Source organism: Tiliqua scincoides, chromosome 2 (genome assembly GCF_035046505.1).
Source record: "Tiliqua scincoides isolate rTilSci1 chromosome 2, rTilSci1.hap2, whole genome shotgun sequence".
Lineage (NCBI taxonomy): Eukaryota > Metazoa > Chordata > Lepidosauria > Squamata > Scincidae > Tiliqua > Tiliqua scincoides.
Window position 1 is genome coordinate 231,403,047 of NC_089822.1, and position 14,061 is coordinate 231,417,107.

A 14,061-nucleotide genomic window follows, 5' to 3' on the forward strand; every position below is an offset into this window, starting at 1 on the left:
TCAAGGCCTTGAGCATGTTTCCACTTGGAAAACAGTAGAGGTGATGTTTTTAAGTGTTTCAAATAAAAAAGAAGCTCTTGGACAAAGATGCACAGTGGAGAAAGAAGGTGTTTAGAAATATGATCTGAAGTTTGTTTCACGTTCTTCAGCCTTTCAGTGCAAGAAGAGATCACACTGCTGCATGTATCTTTGGAAAAGCCATAATGAAACCTGAATACTTTTTTTGGTCTGAAATCTGACATCAGAGCAGAAAACACAAATCCCACCCCCATGTCATTAGGTAAGTACTCCCCAAAGAAAAGGCAGGTGGGATGTGCATCAGACAGCATGCAAAATAGGGGCCAGTTGGTGAAAGTATTATCCAATCAACCAGTCCTTCATTTTTTCTATTAACTGGGTTCTACATAGCACCCTTTATGGCGCAACACTATCCTGTGGCAGGATTTCACCTAGGCCATGCAAAGAGATTTACAGGGAAGTCTAGACATTGGGTTGAACTTAAGAGGACAGTGCGCCACAAATTCATTGGGCTTGAATACAGCACGTGTATATTTGCTGCCCTGATGCTCCAGTAGAATCATTTCCCTCTTCAGTCCTACTTGGGAGGAAGCATGGTTAGTGTTGTGCTTGCTGCAGCTGGTAGGTGAATCTGGAGCCAGTGGATGATGGACTGAGATGCACCAGTGACAGCACAATCCTATTCATGTCTACTCGGGAATAAGCCCCATTGTGTTCAATGAGGCTTACCCCCCAGGAAAGTGTGTATAGGTCTTGCAGCCTGAGTCACTAACTACCTTTACATTCTTTGGGCCAGTGGATCAATAGATCAACACTGGATCAACCTCTGGTGATCATGGCAATATGACCAATGGTTCCCAAAGGAAGTCCACGATCCCAAGTATATAGTTCCCCGTTGAAATATGTGCTCCTTCCACAAAAGTCTCAGTGAACTGCATCATCTCTTACTTTATTCAATTTTCAACAGCTGTTTCTTCAAAGTCACAAGGGTTGAAAGCAGGATTCAGTCCAAGTATCCATATGGGGCAGTAGTACATATGGGGGTTCTGTAGTACATATGCTACATTATTGAAAACCTTGAGACAGCTTGGCAATTTGTGCTATAAACTATGCAGCCATATCACACCCTCCTGTATCACAGGTAGCTGGGACCATAATGCAATGCTGGTAGCTGCTGATCTATTCCCTTACTGGAATTAACAGTGTCCTCCATGGCACATAGTTCCTGCTTTAACCCATCTCTGCCCAGCCCACAGGTGTACACATTTGATCCCTATGCTCATGCTCATTTCCAGTGCTTGTTACAAATGGGTTGTCTGTTCTGTCTTGAGAATTGTGAAATTCAGTGTGCTGCTGCAGATTTTCCAAGTGGTCTCATGGCAAACTCCAGTTCCTGTAGGTAGTGAGCTATTCCCATAATTCATTTATTGCATGTGCCCACCTCACAGAAAGAGCGAGAGACAGAGAGAGGTATGCACTGGTCCTAAGCCAAAAGTATATTTACACATAAACCTTGCCACTTTTTTTTCTTCTCTTTTGACTAAAAATGCTTCTCTGGGACTATTGTTTAGAATGTCTTGGGGGAAAATGCCACACAGTCAATATTGACAACTTTACCAGTAGATCAATTTAAGAAAAGTACTAATAAAGACTTACTTCACTGAACCTCTCTCAGGTTGTTCAAACAGTTGACATTGATTCTGAAATATGCTGGAGATGGGCCTCCAAAGGCCACTTTGAACCAATATTAATAAAATTACACCACTATGCATCATGTTGGTTCAGTTCAATAAATAATAGTGCTGATAGACATCTTGTGGTAGTGCAAAGAACTGAAAGAAGACCATCTGAAATTCTTTGTTTTAAGTGAATTGTTGTGGTCAGGTTACTAATCCATGCTCTTCAGAAGCGACTACATGGCTGACTCTTATTACACAGTAAACAATTGGAACATACTGAGACAAGACAGAGAAGTGCTATCAGCAATCTGTAATAGTTGGACTACTAGAGCATCCAGGCAATAATCTTTGATGTTACGAATTGGGACACTTGTGCCTTTGTATCTGTGAAATATTGGAGGTTGTGATTCACAGTTTTGAAAATAAACAGTGTTAATAGAGCAGGCCTCATTCCTCTGCTGCTTTTACATCATTTGTCAATTTTCCTTGCAGACTGACCACCTCAGATATATAGTGCATGAACCCATGAATGAGATCCATACTTCCTTTTCACCTCAGTATAACTGATGGTAGTGCTGATTGAAGGCTGCTTTATCTTCCCCTCAGTTGTTAGAGGAAATTAAATGTTGCTTTCCAATAAAGTTATGGCTTCCCTGAGGAACGCTTCAGATTGCAGCCGAAGCTACTAAAAATACACTGTTGATTTTGTGCTGCACAATTCACGTCGGTTCAAAAATGGTGTGTAAAATTAAAGGGGTGGGCAGCAGAAAGTTTAGCATTGTGAACTGTAGGCTGGAGAAGCAAAATCTAAAGGTAGGAAAACAGTTCTTGAGTTCTTGAGACATAGTTGTTAACTATGTAATCCTGGACACATCTACTCAGAAGCCCCACTCAGTTTAACACTGAAATCCTATACACACTTACCCGAGTGTAAATCCCTTTGAATACTGTGGAAGGTATGTCCGAGTAAACATAGGCCACCCTATTAAGTTCATCCAGAATCAGACCAGATCACAATCAGAGCAGAGGTGGCTGCAAAGATGGCTCACTGTGCAGAAACAGGGACTGTGTGAAGCAGTTCAAAGTGGCCTATACGGCATCCTGTATCCCTTATTGTGGGCACAGGAGGCAGCCATACTCATGATTTAGCACTTTCTCTCTCTCTCTCTCTGGTTCTTAGACAGGTTCACTGAAAATATGGGAATGGGGAAATTGGGGTCTTGCTTCCTGTCTCTACTCACAACTTCATTGTGCACAACTAGAACAGTGATTTTCAACCTTTCTCATCCCATGGAACTAAATGTGTCAAGGCACACCATCCATTTTGAGACAACTTACAAGCATCAGGGGGCTCACATCCCCCAATGGTCATACTAATATATGAGCCTCCCTCTTACTGTCATGACACACCAGTGTGCTCTGGCATACTGGTAGAAAACCATTGGACTAGAGCAGTGTTTCTCAAACTGTGGGTTGGGACCTACTAGGTGGGTTGCAAGCCAATTTCAGGTCGGCAGGGTCCCCATTCATTTCAATATTTGATTTTTAATATATTAGACTTGATGCTACCATCGTATGTGACTGCATATGGGGAAATGTTACAGACCTGTACTTTTAACAAGCTCCTATGTATATTCTTTTAACAATGACAATAAATGGGACTTACTCCTGGGTAAGTGTGGGTAGGATTGCTGCCTAAGATTGTTAAAAATTTTCCTGCTTGATGATGTCAGTTCTGGTCGTGCCGTCCCTTCTGGCGGGTCCTGACAGATTCTCATTCTAAAAAGTGGGTCCCAGTGCTAAATGCGTGAGAACCACTCGAGTAGAGCCTATGCGTGTGCAAGTCTGTGTGATTGGGAACCCTGCAAAAGGCAAGGACTCTGATTACACATATAGTAACAAGCATAACTTTGACTTTGTTCAAGTCTTCAGCTAGAAACATGGAGGTTAGGATGGTGCAAGGGACACATACCTTTCTCTCACACAATCAGGGAACAAGTGACAGGCCTATCGTTGGAAGGGCTACAATCATCAACACACATGTGCAGACAAAAAGTTAATGTTACTGCTCACAAAGAAACCAGCTATAGCATGGTGGTATACCTTTGGTGGTATACCTTCTTTGCAAACTGAAGGATTTTTGCTGATCTCCCTGGAGCCTTCTATGCTCCTCACAGCAATGATCTGGCAGATCCACAATACACCAGAATGACTGAGGCAGGGACTCTTGTGTTGAAAAGGAAGCAGGAAGTCTGCTTCAGCATGCTTTTCTCTGTGTTCATCCCTGCCTGGGAAAGGCTAACTCAGTAGAGAAGCAATGGAAGGACAAAAGAGATCTATGCCAGGACAGGAAGTGGCTTACCATTAAGGCTGCAATCCTATCCACACTTACCTGGGAGCAAGCCCCAGACTATAATGGGACTTACTTCTGAGTAGGCATGCATAGGATTGTGGCCCAAGTCTCTTAAAACTATTACAGACACACCTGTAAACCAGTTGTGAGCATCACAAGTTACTTCGACAGGCATGTCACCTTCCTTTTCCACATGCAGCTGCTACTTCTAAACTGGGACTCAAAGTTCATCAGTTTTGCAAGTAAGGGAAAAAAAAACCTCAGCTTTTAATTGGCTTCAAAATAAATGAACAAAATTACATGGGTCTCATCTCATTCAGTGCATCAAGTCATACTGTGCTAGACTAGAGCCACTAGAGTGGTACAGAGGGAAGTAGTTTTCATTTACTCAGAATAGAAAAAGCCACCAAGGTGGATTATAGTGAAGGTTAAAATTAAAATTCTGCTTGCTGAGTTGCTTGTGCTTGATCTGAATCATAGTGACATAATCATCAGCGGTCACGGTCTCCAAGGGAGAGACCTTGGGACAAGGAAGGAAGTCGTTGAAGGATTAGAAGGGGGAACATTCTAAAACAAAATATAAATAAGTGATTAACTAGAATCTTTATGTGCCTCATGCTATCTTGCTGAGCTGTACAATAAAATCCTCTTCGGGGAAGTGTGTTAGTTTTTATAAAGTATGTGAATGTAGGAGATATGAAGTCCAGCATATATAAAATGGCTACTTACAATCCTCTTCCCATGGCAGAGTAAGAGGGAAATTGAAGAAAATGGCAGCTTGATTTGCCTGAGGGAGGAAATAGGGTACATACAGCACAATCCTATGTACAATGATTTAATAACAAGTCACATGTGTTTCAGTGAGATTTACTCCCAGGGAAGTGGGCATAGGATTGCAGCCATAGAGTTCTCTGTTGCTGCAGAGAGAAGTCAATGTAGCAGAGTGAGGGAGGTAAAACACTCAACATGGTGAAATCTCATATGTATGTTCATCTACCAGAAGCTACTAGGACTAGGTAAGATGAGCTTCAGGGTGCTGCTTTGAACAGCAACTTCTATGTTTTCCACATTGTCTAGTTTTATCCTGAGCACCCATGGCAGCAGACAGCAGAGTGGCATGATGAGGGAAACAGTGGGTTCGTTTCCCAGAGGTCAATAGATCAAAACCATACTTTGCTACCCAGGCCTTTCCCCATAGCTTAGTGAGTAGAGCAGGGGTCTCCAAACCCCAGCCTGGGGGGCTGATGTGGCCCACGACAAGCCTCTGTCTAGCCCGCAGCAAGCCTCTGAACCCCTGCAAGCCTCTGGTCCACTCAATCGAATGTGACCAGCGCTGTGCTCCAGCTGCATCTGGAGGGTGTTCTGAGGGCCAGGGAGGCCATGTGCCTCCCCTCAGAATGCCTTCTAAAGGCCTAAAAGCATCACTTCCTGGTGAGGTTTCAGGGCCAGCTGAAGGCCTTAGGCGCTCTGAGAATTTCTGACGTATTTATTTAAATTTTATATTTAAAATTTATTTTTCTGGCCCACGACACCATGCCAGATGTTTGATGTAGCCCTCTGGTCTAAAAGTTTAGAGACCCCTGGAGTAGAGGACCTGCTTTGGCTGAATAAGGTCTGAGGTTCAACCCTAGCATCTCTAGCTGGAAGAGATCAGCAGGCATAGGAGACTGAGACAGCCACTGCCAACCAGAACAGATAATACTGGTCTAGATAGACCACTGCTATGTTTCACATAGGGTGGAGTAGAAAAGACCTGCAGCCTGGGCCCTTCCCACATAAGAAATGAACCCATTCACAGAAAATGGATAACCGCTCTCATCAAGTGAGCCCAGGAAAGAAGCAGTTAATGTTGCACCACAGTAGACATAGTCAGGCCCAATTCAATTGTATAAGGCATGCTTAATTTCTTAAAGGAAGGCTATGACATTATTCCAGGGAATCCACCCCTCTGTTTTTCATAAACACAGACTATTGTGCTTTCTGAGCAGCAGAGAAGAGATATTCTTTATATCTGCAAGGCCATTCTCTTTTTCAAAATGCTTTAATCCAGGGGTGGTCAACCTTTCAACTTTGGGGCTCCTGGTCCTTTAACAATTGTGTAGAGGTGGGAATTTCAGCAGGTGCAGCTGATCATCTGTGAGATGACAAGCTGCACCTGTTGAAATTCCCTCCTCTACACTATTGTTAAAGGTCCAGGAGTTCTAAATTTGAAAGGTGGACCACCCCTACTCTAACCCAAGCCTTGGCCCAGAAAATAGCATGCATTCCAATGTACATGCTCATGATTAGTATGATGACACATGGACTATGAACCAAAAACTTAACTTTTTATACTGGAAACTGCAAGGGTTGCAGTCAGTCCTTGCATGAAGTCATATTTGGCAGGAACTGTTTACGGATTATGAATGTTCAGTGAGTGAGACTAGACTACAAGAAATTGGAAAATGAGAATTATTGTTGGTTTCCTTCCATTGTGACTGTGTAAGGATTTAAAACAGAGTGGAAGCCTAATGTCTGCTTTCTTTTCAAGAAGCACATAAAATTAAGCCACTAAAAGGGACAAAGTCACTACAGCAATGCCGTGCACAAGTTTTATCAACAGGTGAATGATAAATTCTTACCTATATCTTTACGTAGTTTTGTTATTCACATTTGTTCATTGAGGCTGTCTCACTAGTGACAAGGGGAAATTCTCAGGGAAAAATTCATCTCAAAAGCAGGCTTTGATGACTGTGTCTTGCCAAGGAATCTTCACTGCCTGTTTATTATGTGTATTAGAGATTTGCTGAAAAAGGATAGTGTCACCATGCAAGCATCAATATTTAGGAGATTTTTGCCTCTCATTGTTAGTGAAGTTCTTATTACCTTTGCCCTTGTCTTCTTCAGGATATGTTAGTTTCATGTAAGTGGGATGGGGGGACAGCTGCTACAGACATCAGCTCTCAATATTAGATTACTTGATGCTTTCTACCATTACATGGTTGCATGTTCATACATCCCTACTTGCTTAAAACTTCTCCTTAAGCACCTGGATTACTATTCTTGCATAACTTAAGCTTCCTTTTCAGATAGGTGCATCAACATGTATTTTAATTTGTTTGGAAATTTTAAGTTACTACAGAATAGCACTGGAACAAATACTATTTGTACAACCCAAATACTAAAATAGCACAACCACATCTATTTATAAGCTATTTGGGTGAGTGGACATCGTTCTTTATTTCTCTAAAATGAAAACTGCCATTTGCTTCATGTGTACTCTTAGTGCCTAAACACAACAACCACTACATAAAGAAAATAGAACCAAATTTCTTGCTATACAACACAGGGATAAAACTTTTCTTTATCTCCTCAACACACAGTCTTCTAATGAAATTAGAAGCTTGGGTTTCTTTATAAGTGTTTGGGGTTTTTTATTATATGTGTGGATAAAACTCATTCTTAACATAGCTATTTTCAGAAAAAAAGAGAAGTCTAATCTGACCCAGAAACCTTCATTTGACCCAGAGACCTATGTAAGTTTGGATATATTTTATGTCAAAACATGACCACCAATTAAAGTTGGTGATGAAACTATAAAGATACATTGCAACTCTTCTAAAAAAAACCAAACAGAACAAAAACTATAATTTATTATACTTCTGTCTTCATTCTATGCCAGGTGTTGGTGGATTACACAGAACAAAATCCTAAATCGTCTTTAAAAGTTTCTACTAAATATAATAAAAGAGCAATTAACATTTAGCTTGTTACATTGAAAAAAGTGTACATACTTCAATTGCTTTGTTAGCTTTACCTAGGCCTCTTCAACTATTAAAAAAAGGAAAGAAGAAAAAGTCAAATTGTTCATCGTCAAAAAAACATTCAAATCAGTTGATACAACATTACAGTACAGCCAACTAACATTGTTCAAAATTTTGTCATCTCATCTCAAGTTAAAGAGTCCTTAAGAACAGATTATGACAAAGCTGGTTTAATGTATTTTCAAGTTGGTATAGTTAGATTTTGCAGGATACTGTACTTTCTGTTGATGGCTTCAGAAGAAAGGGGTCATGCTGCTTGTAAATCACAGGGCAATTCCAGCCTTTCCTTAATCCCCCCCCCCCGTAGTTAGAACAGCATTGTTAAATTAAGCACAACTAAAATAAAAAAAATTGGAAGCTAGGTGAAGCCGCCATTTGTTTGTGTCAAAACAATTGCGATACGCTATACTAAATTTTTTTTTTGAAATATCCACCTGTCCTCGCCACTCTGCCACAAAACTAGCAAAGTCAAAAAATACAAAAGTCTTCAAACTTGTCACTTTTGCAGAATAAAGCAAAAAAGTCTTGTGCTCCTTACTACCAGAAGCAAAATATTGTCTGAGTTACCACATATAATAGCTTCTGGAAGTGTCCACTTGAGTTGGCTTAGTTTCCGCAGAACCCTCCTTGTCCTTTTCACTGTCACCTTCCCAGAGATTTATAAGTGGAGGATACAGCTCATTCAATGGAATCGATGAGGTCTTTTGCATATATTTTTTCAGTGAATGGTGATAGTTTTTCCTCTTGAACCTTTTAGCAACGTACACGGAAACCGAGGCTAGACTAATAACAGCAAACATAGAACCCATGACTGCTGCCAGGGCTGTACTTGTTTCTTGGTCAGTAATGTCAAGAGCAAAAGCTGCATTTTTTGTTGTCACATTAACACAGGACTTCTGAGTTTGCTGATGGATGTTGGACACGGTAAGACAGACCTCATAATCTGTGGAGGGCTGCAAATGTGTGAGATTGTATTCATGCACATCAACTGGGACTCTAGCAGTATACGTAATATGAGGGTTGTCTATCTTCATTGTAGCGGATGACCATTTTAAGTTGGATGTCATAACGTTAGAGTTAACCTTCCAAGAAACTAGGATTGAATGAGATTCTGCTTGCTTGACGTAGATTTTCAGCACTTGAGTACCATCCAACAGTGTTCCATTCACTCTGATTGTAGCTACTCTTGTATCTGCACCTTCTATGTTTTGGGCTACACAAGTGTACCTGCCCGAATCTTCTGTCTGAACACTGGATATTTCCAGAGTCCCCTCACTGCTGAGCTTATATTTGTCTGAAAGTGTTTCAGAAGTTATTTTATTTCCAAGTGGAGTGACCCAGTAAATCTCAGGTTCTGGCTCTGCCATAGCCCGGCAATCCAAGAAGACAGTCATGCCAATATCCAAATTCAGATGATTTGGAAAAGTGTCATGTGAAATCATTGGAAGACATTGCTCACTGGAATCCTGTATCAAGACTTCCTTCACCTGTTGTCCTCTGTATTCTGGCGGCATGGCACAGAACATGGAAAGGGGCTCCATAAAACGGATATTGGTCTTGTTGGAGTTTATCCAGTGGATGACACAGTCACACCTGAGGGGATTACTATGAATGCTGATCTCACGCAAATTTGGAAGAGATTCCACTGTTTTCTGGTAAACCGCATTCAAGGCATTGTTGTTGAGCATCAGACTTTCCAGAGCAGGAACATTCCGAAATGCTAAACGATGTATGTAAGATAACTTTGGATTGTTTGTGGCTTCAAGCTTGGTAAGCTCGGGAAGATTGTCTAGTGAATACCTATCAACAGAGACCAGCTCTCCCATATTGTTGATGCCAAGTTCTTTCAACCGTAGCATGTTTTTAAAGTCTCCTTCCTGAATCTTGTGGATTGGGTTTTTGTTAAGATCCAAAAATTTTAAATTTGGAACTCTCTCAAGTGCCAGTTGAGGAACTTTAACCAACCGGTTGTCATAAAATGAGAGACTTTCAAGGCTATCCAAGCCTACTAGCGCATTCCCGGGGATGTCAGTCAGATACATACCAGCTAGGACCAGACTCCTTAAATTTGACAGTGGTTTGAAGTTCATATCTAGTATTCCAATCACGGGATTTTCCCCAATCATCAGAATTTCCAGGTTAGGTGTAGAATCAAACCAACGACTGTCAATAACTTTTAATTTGTTGGAATTAAGGTGAAGTCTTAAAAGGTTTTTCAGGCCTGAGAATGCATTGGCAGAAATGGAACTGATTTGGTTGTGGTTTATATAAAGTTCCTGAAGATTGCACAGATCCTGTAAGCAGTAATCTGTCATCTCGGTGATCTGATTCTCCTCCAGATGCAAAGTAGTAAGCTGAGTAAGATTTGACAGTCCCACATCTTTTATACTAGTGAAATTATTCTGTGAAAAATCCAATTCGGTCAAATTGAAAAGTTGTTGGAGCTCATCTGTGGTTTTGGCAATGTTGTTGCTTTGTAGGAGGAGAACTTGAGTGTCACTGGAAAGATTACTGGGGATTTTTGTTAAACGGAGATCATTGCAGTCAACTGTAGTGGCTTCTCTATAGGTCGACTGAGGTGTAAACCATGGCCTTATCTCACAGACGCACAATTGTGGACATTCATTATTCAGTATGGAAGATGCACTAAATGGATTTATGAGCAAGCCTAGCATCACATGGCAAATTCTAAAAACAAAACTAATCCTAGCCATGCTGGCTTGCTAGTAGGATCTGCTGTTTAACCACTTGCAAGAGACAGACCAAATATAATGTCTATTGAGTAGGAAATAAGAGTTTTAACGTTTTGTGCCTGAAATGCTTGGATATCCAGAGGATGGAAGACTCTTTTATGAATTTCTTTGTGGATAGCAATTGAGCCAATGTCTCTTCACTAATCCCAGTAGTTTTATTCAATCTTCTCTGCAAGCTTTTTTAATCAATGTAGGGCGATGCGTCTGAAAAAAATAAAAATAAGATAGTTTAAACTCATTTTGCACAACTTTTGAATGAAAGGCTACTAATTTCCTCACAATTAAATTATATACTCTATTTTAGTCCAGTGCTAGAAGTACTTTTCAATTCTTTCTTGATGCAGTAAGTATTAGAGGGGTTTCTGATAGGTCTGGGTAACTGACTACCACAAATGCACAAAATGACCAGTCATGTCTCCCCCCCCCCTCCCCATCTTTAATAGGATCAAGACAAAGTTCAATGTTTTTATCAGGCTCTAATGCAATGAAACATTTCTTGGCCAATGGCATTTCATTGCTGGCTAAGGAAATAAATATCTACCAGTACAGATCTAAATGTTTAGCAAATGAAGTGACATATTACTCATGTATCAAAATATGGATGAAAACATTCTAAATATGTTTCATTATTTCAATACTATTCTGAAAACGGAGTTGTTCATAAAGCGAATTGCATAAGAGAAGAAAACACTTTAAGATGTCACAATATTTCAAAACAATGTTGGAATATGAGAACAATCTGAAATGCATGTCATGTCGCTCAGTATGGTATGTTGGCATCCCTGAAGAATATTTTAACTTGTAAGAAAATACATAGTTTCATTTTCCTTATGTAACCTGTTGGTAACAAAGTTGACAAAGTTCACCATTTTCAAGACATAAGATTTAATGCCTTCATTCAGTGCTTTATCACTGGACTGCTTGGAACTGGGTTAAAGATCTTTCACTCAAAAATATTCCAGCAAGGGGGCACTGCACCTGACTTCTCTCTGGAGGCTAATGTAATAGTTGCCTTTCTCTTAGCCTTCTGTAGGTCAATTGTGCTATCAGCACCAGGTTGGACAATCCCAACATGGATTTGCCCATCAATCCACATACAGCAGGCTGCCGAATCGTACGTAGCAGCTGTGCCAACAGAGTGTGTGATGTATCCTGAAGGTTCAGGCCCTGGAGGCCTCCTCGGACAAAAGAAAGCATTTGTCCCCTTGCCCTAGGATAAGCCCATACTGGCCGGCTGGGCCTACAAGGATCTGCACCAGTGACATAGCTGGTGCAAGAGTAAGTACACCTGGGTTGGGCAAATGAAGCCATGAAGGCGGATTGGGTATCAGCAGGGTATCAGCAGATCAGCAGATAGGGTATCAGCAGTGCTGCAACCACTGATACCGCTCCCATCCCAGCTTTGACCTGCCCTTCTCCCTGCCCCCATCTCCACTCTGTTTCTCCCCCTCACCTCTCCACCTTCCTCCTGCACTGACTTACCAGCCAGTGGCACACAGACCCAGCCACTCGCCGATTGTGGCGGCAGTGAGACCATGCTGAATGATGTGTAGCCATAAGGCTGTGATACAGGGCCTTCTGCTGCTAGAAAGCTTATTTTGGCAGTGTAGGCCCTATTAGGATTGGCCATCAGTCTGCAAACCATCAGACAGGCAAGAGGGCAGCCTCTTGGCTTGCTCCCAAGCAGTAGCTTCTACACCAGGGGTGCTCAATAGGTGGATCGCGATCTACCGGTAGATCGCGAGGCAAAATGAGTAGATCGCGGAGTGCCGACCCCCCCCTTCAGGTGCCTCTGGGAGGAAACGCCGGGAGTAAGGCCCATTGTACTCAATGGGGCTTACTCCCAGGTAAATGTGGCTAGGATTGCAGCCTCACAGCCTATTCCTAGGCATGTCTACTCAGGAGTAAGTCCTGTTATACTCAGTGGGGCTCAAGGTACACCAACATACATTGTACACATAAATGTTATATGTTATGATGGCGCAAACATTGTAAAAAAAACTCTGGTAGATCTCCGGGCCTTGCTGGGTTTCAAAGTAGCTCTCGAGCCAAAAAAGTGTGAGCACCCCTGCTCTACACTAATGCAGACATCCCAATTAGAGGGAGATGAAATTCCTATGAGAGAGTTTCACAGGCACTTCCTCTTTCCATTGGAGCACCAATGTCCCCATAGAATGATGGAGAAGCAGCTCTGAGAATCTCAGACACGTGCTTTCTTTTCACTGGCTAATGGAGGGGGGGCATTATCATGGGTATGTGTCATATGCTCCTGTAGACAGATACCGCCCATTCAACAGCTCTTGTATCATTTTTGAGGGGAAAGGGTAGAAACAAGATCCTCCTTCAAACCCTTGAACAGCATCCTACAAGCACTCATAGTTTGATTTTTAATAGTAAGGAAATAGGGATTCCCCGGGCATATTTCCTTTGTATCATCAGAAATTGCAACATCTTTTTGATTGCAAGCTCCTTTGGAAACATGGAACCATCTTCTCATTTCGTTTCCTACATAAACTACTCTGAGAATTTGTTGTTGAAAAGCATTCTACACCAACACATACGGTGAAAGTGTATTCGCAGTTAACAATTGATACCAACCAATAAGATCCAGCTGTGAGGTTAGTCAAGGTTGACCATCTAAAACACAGGCCTGCCAAAGTGGGCTTCACGAAGTAGGAACCCAGTTTTGTTTTTAATCTATCAACTACAGAAAGAGGAAAATAAAAATAGCTGTGACACACTATAAAAGGGCAGGGAACCTACGGCTTATAGGCCATATCTGTCACCCGAAAGCATCTGGCCCAAAGCGTCCCCCCCCAAAAAAAAATATCTACCTAGCCCACGGAGATCCTAAAAATGAATTCAAATTTGTAATTCTCTCTGTAAGGCTTACAGTGTAAGGAGACCAAGCATGGAAGCTTCCTTCGACTGTCATTCTCTGTCTGGGCATGGATCCCTCCATGCCATGCCCACCTCTTTTTTCTTAGATTGGGAGGTTTGAACATGCATGCGTTCTTACTATTGACAGACCCAATGTCTTGCCCCTGTGTGGAAGAAGATTGCTGGCCCTTGCTGTATAGTAAGAAGATACTATGTTATCAGTAATATCCTAATGTAATTGTATATATAATCTAATGTAATTTGGACAACTAATGTAATCGTCTATATAAATCATACAGCAGTGCTTGTGCACGGAGAGCCTAGCCTACTTTGGGACTACAGCATGAAGAAAGCTTATTTTAGCACTTACTGGTGGAACAGAGTTAATTAAAAAGTTTCCAGCTATGACAGACAGGGAGATGGCCAGGATACCGTTTCCCAGTACAAAACAGGTATTCTGTTTAAAATCCACTTATTAGATTTACAGAGTGCCAAGGAGGTTTACAATAAAAACAAATTAAAACAATTCAAGATTAAAACAAATCCAAATGTAATAAGCTAAACATCTAACCAAA

At 41.4% G+C, this 14,061-nt stretch overlaps 1 protein-coding gene across 1 annotated transcript; it reads right to left on the reverse strand.

Moving 5' to 3' along the window:
- Positions 1-8,416: 8,416 nt before the first annotated feature.
- On the reverse strand, positions 8,417-10,567 carry LRRN1 (leucine rich repeat neuronal 1). The gene has a single exon (XM_066617088.1). The coding sequence runs from the start codon at positions 10,565-10,567 to the stop codon at positions 8,417-8,419; it is 2,151 nt and encodes a 716-aa protein (XP_066473185.1).
- Positions 10,568-14,061: the final 3,494 nt, after the last annotated feature.

What these genes read in the sequence shown, in the direction of transcription:
- LRRN1 (XM_066617088.1), bottom strand. Translation starts at nt 10,567, where the DNA reads ATGGCTAGGATTAGTTTTGTTTTTAGAATTTGCCATGTGATGCTAGGC.